General features: G+C 32.2%; 1 protein-coding gene across 1 annotated transcript in view; it reads right to left on the bottom strand.

The window, feature by feature from the left end:
* Positions 1-5358: 5358 nt before the first annotated feature.
* The window catches only part of nAChRalpha3 (nicotinic Acetylcholine Receptor alpha3), a 121597-nt gene continuing 115957 nt past the window's right edge, over positions 5359-10998 (bottom strand). The window contains exon 11 of the mRNA XM_086839067.1: positions 5359-9993. Coding sequence (XP_086695193.1) covers positions 9793-9993 — 201 coding nt within the window. The 3' untranslated portion in view covers positions 5359-9792. The remainder of the gene's footprint in view (positions 9994-10998) is intronic.

Here is a 10998-nt window from a genome sequence, read left to right as displayed (position 1 = left end):
TAGAAACTAAATTAGAACTAGGACAAAATTATTAATTTATTGTGAAACTTTTCTTGTTTGAAGGACGCAAGTTTTCTGCCAAATTTGATTATAATCCATTGCAAGGGTATTCGAGTTTCGGCCTGCCGATCTTATTTTTTCATTTTCATATGCTTTCCTCGATTTGTTAACATAGTTTTCGCGGTATTTGGTATTGGTGTTATTTTTTTTTTTTTGGGCATTTCCTTCATCGTTTCGCTTGCATTTGTGGTTTTAAAAATTCCTTTCACTAGAAGCTAAATTTATGTTTTATTTATAATTACTTTTCTCTTATCTGCTTGCGGTTTTTTTGTTTTACTTGAGTTTAGTTTAATTTTTAAACATTATTTGGTTTTGGGTTTGCCAATTCTTGTTATTTTTTAAAGGTTTTTTGTTCTAGAAAATCTTGTGTTGCATTTTTTTGTTTGTGGTTTTACGTTGTTTCGTGACGAACAAATTTTTACGTGCCGCGAAATATATTTTATTTGATTTTTTATCATTTTTTAGTTTATTGGGAAGTGAATGAGAGGAGGTGAGGAGGGAGGAGGGATTGCCCTTTGGGCATTGAGCAAAAAAAATGTTTCTCTATGTTTTTGTTTTTTACAATTACTTTTGTTGACATTTGGTTTAGTTTTGCTTTGCTTAATCTTTTAAATCGTATAATTTTATATGTTCTGGTTTCTTTTTCCTTTTAATATTTCCTTCTTTTTTATATTTATTTTATGTTCTTAAAAGTTAATTCAATTCGTTTTTGTTTCTGTTCGTCGCTTCTCAAATAATTTTTTACTAGTTTTTCTCATCCAACAATTTTGGTTCGCTGTGTATATTTGCTTATCAACGTTGTTGTGTTGCATCCCGCCTCGAATTTTGTTTAATTTTAAATTTAATATTAGTGTTAATTTTAATATTTATGTTACCATTAAATGTATGCTTTAAAATTAGTGTTAGTTGTTCATCATCATCCCCTTGAACGCTTCGCAAACGTTCTGTTAAAGGTACGTTCTAAAAAAAATGACTCCTCCGTGACCAGCTTTCTTCTTTAATTTATAATTTAAGTTTTCAGTTTTGTTTTTTACTTCTTTCTGCCCCGACCCAAATATCTGTATATATATATACTATATATATAGATATATATTTATATTATGTAGAAACTGTTGGGAGCAACACACAAACTGGCAAACTGCATTCCGTTTCCTGTGGTTCGAGTTCAATTAAGGTGCCTTTTTTGTCTTATTTTTTGCAATATATTGTTAACATACATAGTTCCTTTTGCCCCACTTGGCAAATTTTTTAGTTTTTTGTATAAAATATTTCAACATTTTTACACCTATGGCTCAATATGCCTGTCCCTTAAGATTTTCATGTTCTTGTTCCAATTTCCATTTTATAAATACGACTTTAAATCAATTTGTTCATAACGCCTGTTTGGTTTTCCTAATTTGTTTTTATCTCTGTATTTTTTTTTTTTTTTAATGACTAGTGATATATGTATATGTTGTGTTATGACACTCACTCACACTCACTCAAGCACACGCACTCTGAAAAGTCCTTAGACGAGAGAAGAGCCTTGGTACATGTGGAACATCTTCTATGCGTCCAGTTTGGTGAAACCTTAGAGGTTCTTTTTTTTAAAGAAAGGGTATAATTTTGCTTGCGAAATTTTTAGGAACATGTGCAAATTTTAAAAAACTTATGAATAAAAACATGTTTATTGCCTTGAAGTGTGTCTTTTCAATGAACTAAAGAACTAAATTTAAACGAAACTATTGCAAGTTGCTAATAAACCTGCTTAAAAACGATATAAATCTGCAAGTGTTGACTCAAATCTCAGTAAATATTCACGAATTGACTTAAAAAATATCAATTAGAGAACAAAAACAATAAAATATACAAGTTTTCAACAATTTTAGAGCCTGGTTGCAATGATTTTGAAATAATTATATTAAAATTACATCGCCAAAGATACCAAAAGTTAGGGAAACCATCACTTTTTGAGCTAATGAAAATAATAATTTCACTGTTTCAGGACATGGTAAAATCTGGCATCAAATAAGGATGCATCGTAGGTGTCCTGAAACAACATCGAAACCCCTTTCCTATCCCTATCCCTCGCATTCATTTCCAATTAATCAACTCAACAAAATACAATCATTTGCACTTGTCGCGCGAATTAAAACAGAGCCAAAAAGCGGCCAACTTTCCGAATGAAATCAAATTCAAATTAGCCAAAATGCTTTGCCCAATGAAGGTTGTGGGGGGTCCTTGTTAGTCCTTGCCAGTCCTTGGGTGTTTTTTGGTGTATGTGTGTGTTGGGCGAGGAGGGCGTGGCTCGATAATGAGCCTGGTGAAAATGAGCAGCAACATCGGCCGCAGCAACAACAACAACAATTCAAATATAATGAATGAAATTATGTTGAAAACATATTTTTCCACCAAACAAGGAAAAAAAACAAAAAAAAAAGCACCGGCCAACAAAAACAAGTCTACAAACTTTGCCTTCTTGACCAGCGAGGAAAACGGAAAATGGGGGTGAGGGAGGGGAGAGTATTTTCCTATTAGCAAGCAATAAATTCGTCGCTCTTATTGAGCCAAAAGTTGGGCGAAAACAGGAGCAGAAACATAGATAGGACATTAAACGATGTAGGAGTTGGGGGTTGGAAAATAAAACACAGGGAAAAGTGGGAAATGTGGGTAAGCGGAAAAGTGTGGCCCAGAGAGAACCTGCTGGAAAATGTCGCCCAAGGGTGTAAAGTTGGTTTTTGCTGCAAGCTTTTGGCTCAAAAAGTGGAAATGATTTTTGAAATGGGAATTAGTGTTGCTAGCAAAAACAACCTATTTAAAAATAATACAAGATAAAATAGATAAATATTAGTAATGATTTTGAAAATGGGAATTAGTTTTGCCAGTAAAAACTACCTACTTAAAAATAGTACAATAAATAAATATACAATTTCATTTAAAACCTAAACATTTCTGGGATTACCCGCTTCACTGTACACATTCCTTTTTTGAAGCATACTTCCAGCATATAGTGTAAATTGATTTGAAATTTCCCATTTGGAATGCATAAAAAAAGGTGTTGTGCTTAAAATATTATCTTAAATGTTCAAAATTTAAATATATAATAATTTTAGTATCATAAAATTTTTCCATTTAAAGTTTAAACATTAAAATTAATAAAAATTGCATGCCAAACAATTGCTTAAACTTGTTAAAAACGGATCATTTTCAATAATCCTTTATTTGTATATCAAAATATTACAAAAATCAATTGGTATATCGAGTTTCACTTTAAATTTCAATACATTATCGATATACAAACATTTTATTATCGATTTTTGTAAAGCCTGTTCGCTTATATTTAATGATAATTGAAATAAAAACGGACATAACGGCAGCACTGTTTGCGAATGCCAGAAATAAGCGAATGCGAGTGACAGAGAGAGCAAAAAGGATAACAGGAGGAAGGACCCCAAAGAAGCAAACTGTTTCGACCGGGCCATAGCTTTATGATTGCTTTTGTATTGCCCGTTGTGATGTTGTTTTTTTATTTTGGGAGAGAGAACGAGCACGTGACACAAACGGGAGCCGATAGATAAAAATGCCGATACGGTGGGAAATGGCCAATGACGGACATTTCCGGCTGAAGCCATTGGATGCGGAATCGGAAAATGGCAAGCATTGGCTATTTTTTCGAGGCTCAAGAGTTTAACAATTAATGTTGAGCAGGTTTATGGATGACAATCGATAGTAAAGGCATGGGATAATAAATAAAGTGTATAAATTATAATTAAAATAATATATTGAAACAAAAAGATATAGATGTTGTTATCCCAAGAAAAGAGTCTTGAAACCTACTTAAATTTTTAAATAATGTATATTGGAATTTCTTCCGCACACTTTAGACACTCCACTGTAAAAAACACTCGCACATTTAGACCTCTCTAAAGGACCAAAAAGTATGGTGGGAAAATCTTAAAAAACAAAACAAATGTCTGAAAAACAAGCAACCGAAACTTAAATGAATGAAGCTAATGCAATTACAAGAAGAACAACAGTGGGAAAAAGGACCCTGGTCTAGTGTCCTCTTTTGTGTTAGCCTTGTAATAACTCCTCGGGATGCTGCAGTGGACCAACTACCATCATCCTTCCGACCCAGGCTCACCCCCTTTATTTGTTTTTGTTGCCCGCAACAATTATGATTTGCGGTCTCCCAGCTTCCCTTTTCCCATTTCGTCCTGTTTTCTACTTCAGCTCCTTACAGCGGGATCCTTTCTCTTTTTTTTTTTTTTTTTTTGAGGAACGGGGACAACTATTAAATGCATGGTCACGACAGACAGATAGAAAAATAGAAGCAATAGAAGTACTTTTGTAACAATTTATTATTTAGAGAAATATTAAGAGGAAAACTTTAATCTTAAACTTATAGTTCAAAGTTTGAAAAACTCATAACTAAGCCAAGAATGCATTAATTTGAATTCGGAAAGCAGTCCTATGTTAGTTTTTGTTAGGTTTATAAATCTGCATACTCAACTTAGAACTTACAATTTATATCAAATTTGGAAAGTTTTACTGATGTAACCCCTTATGAAGTTTAAAAAAAATTGATTAAATATTTTTTCTTCAAAGTAATGTCACGAAAAAGACTCGTCTGTTGATGCTGATCAAAAATATATATGATTTATAGGGTCGGAAATGATTTCTGTTTGCGTTACAAGCTTTTAATAAACATTTGAATACCCTGCAAGGGTATAAAATAAAAAATATATCATATATTATTATTAAATAATAACATTTAAAGAAAATATACCAAATATATTCCCAAAACTAATAAAACTTTTACATACTTTAATTAAATTTAATCGAAGGGTATATTTAAACAAGTTTTTGATTCAAAATACTGACTCTTTGAACTTGAGTTATTGAGTTCGTAATCTTTTTGGAATTTTTTAACCCTTTTTTTTAAATATTTTTTCCTTGTTATTCCATATAAATAAAAATGCTTAAAACCTTATCAAAGTGTAAAAAGGAATTTTACTGGCATGGCCACTCCATACAGCATACTGCATCCTCGCATCCTTACATCCTTACATCCTTGCATCCTTGCATCTCCCTCCCCCTCCCCTCCGACTCCAACCATCTTCAGATATAATATTTCGTTAATGGCTTTTCATTTTGTGTGCATTTCATTCATCTGCCGGTCGCTCTCTCTCTCTCTTCTCGCCATCGCTTGCATTTCATTTAATTAAAAACTGAAAAGTGTTGTGTGGAATGTGAGGGAGAAGACATGAGTGTGTGTAAGGGGTGTGTGTATGGTGTGTGTATGGTGTGACGAGAACAATTGCTGTGCGGTAACTGTGATTGACACTTGCTTGTGACGATGAACGCCTTGTGGTACTTGCTGGCTTTGGGTAATAACTTTGTGAAAAGGCGACAAAAATGTAAGGGAATTTTAATAAAATATTATAAAGTTTTAATACAAAAAATGGTTAATGTAAATAAGTAAGAAAAATATTTAATTGTTAGACAATTTAGTTCAATAAAATGAATAGAGAAATCAATTTAAAACTATTAAGTATTTGTAAACGTTAACAAAGTCTATGTACAAATACTTAATTTCTAAAAAAATGCTTTAAAACCCCTTTAAAATAAATAAAAATTAAAAACAAATTGATAAATTTATCCCTTAAATAGTTTATAATGTTTAATAATTGATTATGCATATGCATTAAAATTTCCCCTGCAGCACAGAGCGGAAAAGGAAACGCCTGTCGGCTGGCGACTGTTAAAATTTCCCAACCGTTTAACAGCGGTTATGTTAGCGAATGCTTTTAAAATTCGGGGAATTCCCCAGCCTTTTGTGTTTATTTTTTGTTGTTTTGTGTTTGTTTTTGTTTTGTTTTGTCATTTTTTTACGTTAGCTCCCCCTAATCAGGCATCATTTGATTTTACGAGCTATAAAAAGTGTAAAGGAAATAAACGGTGCTGCAAATAAAGCAATTGCCGTATTACAAACAAAAAAGGAAGGAAGCAAAAAAAAACAGAGACTTGTCTTTGGTTTTTTATTTGTTATTTGCTTTTTGTGCTTCGGCAGGTAACTCCATTTTTTTGTTGCTGTTGTGAATTATGCAACTGGAAATTAGCATAAATTGTGTGTGTGTGTGTGGCGAGCAAGGAAAAATGTTAATTTGGGCAGCCAAAAAAAAAAAAAAAAAACAAAGAAACGTGGCAGTAACTTGGGTGTTTTTTTCTTGCTTTTTTTTGCCAATTAAGCGCCCCAAAAAAATGGTATTTGAATTTCTAGTAGTGATTATTTAGTATGCACATACGTGCAGTTCACACACGAGCATAATAACTAAAGCTTTGTGCTAACTAATTGCCCTAAGGCGAAATCACGGAGGGCTGGATTTCGCCCTGTTCCACCCTTCTCCCACTCTGTTTATTTGCACTAATTTGCATGCCTCATTTGCAGCTAAACACACACACACACACACACACACGTCTCGTTTCTTGCCACACTCGCATACATACATAGAGAAAGATGCAAAAGATGAAGGCTGTTCTGCTTCGGGAAACCACACTGTTAAAAAATATAGTTGGAAAAAGAAAATGAAAATTCAAGACAGCGATGCTTAAAAGTCTCTGCCTACAGTCTAAAGAATTTAAATAATGCCCTAGAGTGCGAATAAATTGTTATTTAATAGTTAAACTTAAACTTTTAAAGAGTTGATTAGATATTTTATAGTTTTATAGCATTTTTTGTGCAATTAAAAGTCATTTTCTTGATTCAACTCTAATATTTCCATGTGTTTTTTGGTCTCTAGAGCTGCCTCAATATCAATATTTTCAATATTTCTAAAATTTTTAAAGGAAATATTTGATTTTAGATATCAATACAATTAAACACAAATTAATAATTGTTTTTCCTTTTGTCTTTATGCTTCAGTTACATTTAAGATAATGAAAAATATAATAATGGATAGTAATTAAAATGAGAAGGGAAACTAACTAGCTTACCTCCTAAACTAATAGCTGTTTGCAATAAAATGTTAGGATCGGATTTTTAGGAAATGGATCAAAGCCAAATTTCAAATCTTATTATTGCTTGAATCAATATTTATTGAAATTCTTATATGACAATATTTTTCGATAAATCATATTTTAAAAATATCATAACTTGGCCAAAAATGCATTCATTTGATATTTGTTTTTGTTTGTTATATGTTAGTTTTTAGTGGGTTGTTAACATTGCATATTTAATTCAAAATTTTAAAGAAATTTAAATTTTTATCAAATTTTGAAAATTTTAACGATCTAACCCCTTTCCTTTCTTTGAAAAAACTAATCATTTTTGAGAAAAAATATATTTTCGGCCGTAGATGGCCAGAAAGATTTGGCTGTTAATGCTGATCAAGAATATATGTATATGATTTATAGGGTCGGAAATGGCTCCTTCACTGATAAAAACTATATATTTTCCTCTGCAAGACTCTTGAAATCGAAATTTGTATATATATTATTATTAATAATTATATGTTAAAATATATATATTATAATATTATAAAATGGTAATGGCCCTCTCTTTCTGTAGGCCTCTGCAAACCTCTGCCTCTCGCTCTCTCTCTTACTCACAATAACATTTGGTATGCCTGCCTCCCTCTGTTGCACTGCTGTAGAGGTGGCGCTTACGCTCTATCTCCCTCTGTTGCAGCTACAGAGGTCGCTCTTTCCCTCTCACTCTCTTTCTCTGTTATCTCTGATCGGGAAGTATAAATAGAGGCACTTCGATCGCCGCGACCTCAGTCTGTCCTAGGGGTACCTAGTGCTTACATCGGTAGTGATAGTGATTGTGATAACTCTTCAAGCGCAAAAAGATGACGTGGCAAATTAAATGCACTCGGAGCACCAAGAAGAAGAACACTTCAATGAATTTATATCACCAGGAATATATTTGTACACCGGAAGGAATTAATTAATGACGAAAGATGACGTGTCCTCTAATGGGGTAAGTCTTTACTATGACAATTATTTCATTATTATATTATATACATTAAGATATGCTATAGGAGTGACCTTTACTTAATGCTGATCAAGAATATATATGGTTTATAGGGTTGGAAATGACTCCTTCTATGAATTTCAGCTTCTGATTAAATTATTATGGGTATAAAAATATAGATAGAATTTCCAATATATAGAGACCTAAAAACAAAAACAAAAAATATATAAACAACTTCAAGTAAGAATTAAGAACGGATTTCTAAAATATTTTCTTAAAACAACTACCTCTTCTATATTTTACTATATTGGCCAGATTATTTATATAAAAAATGTTATACATATATAAATTGAGTCTTCTTTTTATGGCGCTAATGAAATCCACTAAACTAAATTCAAGATCACATGCCGTTGACTTACGAAAAAAATCTACTCTGTTAACTATAGACCAGACAATTATAATAATGAATTTAATTCAGTGGATTATTGGTAGTTGTTTAAAAAAATATCTAAAGTATTTAAGAGCAAAAATAATAAACTAAATGTTGTGGGATAAGGATACTGAAATTGATTATTGAATTTCTTCTGAAACAATGCGAGAGTTATTGATTTAAATAAATACTGGCAAGAAATTTCAAATTAAGGGTTTTAATTGCTACTTTTCCTAGGACTAAATAATATTTATAAATAATAAATTAATAATTTCTCTCAAATGTTTTACTTGAAAAGCATAGCTCGGTATAAATAAATCTTTGTAACGTAATCTCTAATAAAAATTAATTTGAGGTAAATAAATTACATTAAATAATAATAATATAGTGGCAAGACGCTTTTCTCTATAAATAAATGTTTTAAGGAAACTTTGTTTGGAAAATTAATTCCTTAAAAAATATTTGCATTTGATTCCAAAACTTCTAACAATAAGTATTTTTGCCAGTCAATTTCCCAAATAGTTAACAACTTTAAACACAGAAATTTTTGTATACTTTTTCTCAGTGCAGACTCACATACAGACACACACATACACACTCGCATATATAAATATATCTATATTTTGTTTTATGTTTTCCTGTTCCTCTATTTTTTGTTGTTGTTTGTTTGTTGGCTTAGCTAACCAATGTTGTCCTCTTCCTCCTACCATTTTCTTGTTCAACAAATACAAATTTTGTGGGTTTTTTTTTGTGTTTATCTCGCTATTCTTGATGTTTTTGGCTAGGCTAATTTAATTTCACTAATATAATTTCGCTTCTCAATTATTACCATAAATTGTATTTAATTAACTGTTGCATACTATTCTGCGCTTCGTTTCAGTTAAATCGGGTTTTGGGCTCAGTTTTGGTTTTGTTTTTGTTTTTATGTTTTTTTACGTTGCCTAAAAAAAAACCGTTTCGTTTTCGCTTGTTTCGCTTGCTCAAACATTAGTGTACAAATTATTTATAGTTAGTTATACCATTATGTATACAACAAATACAATATTACCTTTACTCTGTTAAGATTATAGTTACTTGGATTTTCTCCCACGGATTATCCATATTGTTCGGTTCTTTTTTTGTTGTTTTTTTCTTTTGCTTTTCTAACAAGTTTTCTTACTTTTTGTTTTCGTTTGTTTGGTTTGTTTGCGATTGCTGGTTTTTGGTTGTTCAAAGGGAAAACAAATGCGAATTTCATTCATACTCGTGCTTCCGTTTCCGCTCATTTTCGGTTTTTGCCGGCTATCGATAGTTGTATTGGTATCGGTATTGGTATCGGTATCGGTATCGGTAACTACCTATCGGCTTACAACACTGGCCTGGCCGCATTGGGCTTGGCCGTCGTCGAGGCAATTTCCGATAACTTGACATCGATGGGCACCCGGGTGTCGTAGAGCGTCGGAGCCTGCAGGATAATTCCAGCGGTGCCCACGACCACGGCTATTGTGAAAATCCACAGGAACAGGCGGTCCAGCACCATGGCCACATATTTCCAGTCCTCTTTCACCTTTGTTTTTGGGGGAGATAAAAAAGACAATAAGGGAAAATTATGTTAATGATGCAAAAATTAATGAATTAAGGTTTTGTTTTAAAAAAGAATTTCAATCGCATTTTCTCTTGTTTCTGATGGCCATCATTTACATGGAAATTTATTGGCTGGGCCTTTGAGTCTTCAAACCATTTGGTTGCCCGGCAATATATATTCAATATGTCCTCCAACTAATTCCCCAGTCAGACTCCAAGGACTCCAAGGACTCTTGGGAGGCTGGAAGTGAATGACACGCACTCAATGTGCTCAGAAACTAAGATGTCAAAGCTGTCTCACATCTCTCAAGCTTCAATGTTCCTGCTATATATTTCCTGATATTTAATTATAATATATAGTTAAGGGATGTTTATAAATCATAAATGATATATAGACAAAAATATTTGCACTTAATAACATAACAAAAAGTATAGCATCTCTTTTTTGACAGATTTTGATAAATAATGATTTAGTGCAACATTAAAATATTGATTTATTTATTGAGCTTTGGTTTAAAAATTGATTAAGGATCTATTTTATATTATTCCACTCTTTAGACTTTAATATCTTCAGAAAAAGATACTATCATAAGAAGCCATTTATAATTGTATTTATTTATTGTTTAAGTAGAAGAAGTTTAGTGTGGAATTTAAGAACCCCTCCCCCTAGTCTTTCATCCTGTGTTCTGTGTCCTCTTATCCTGCTTCCGGTTGTCCTAGGTCTGTCCAGGAAGTGTCTCCCGCCTCTGCTAAGCCCCCGGAATGACATTCCAATAATGATTGAATGTGTGCGTAATTTTAATAAAATACTTTTATTGGCATTTTGTTCGATGCCACAAGAAAAAAAAACATTCATTATGATGAGTATGGCAACAGCCAGACTCATAACTACGCAAACCACCGGCCATACACTTATATGGCTACAGTGGAAAAAATAACGTATAGTTTATGTTTGGAAGATCACAAAAAAAAGAAGTTTTTATAAAAA

The sequence above is a fragment of the Drosophila serrata genome, unplaced genomic scaffold (assembly GCF_035046125.1).
Source record: "Drosophila serrata isolate PLE 108 unplaced genomic scaffold, ASM3504612v1 contig_362, whole genome shotgun sequence".
NCBI classification, from domain to species: Eukaryota; Metazoa; Arthropoda; class Insecta; order Diptera; family Drosophilidae; genus Drosophila; species Drosophila serrata.
The sequence above is the reverse complement of the archived record's forward strand: the minus strand, read 5'-3'. Positions and strand labels throughout refer to the sequence as shown.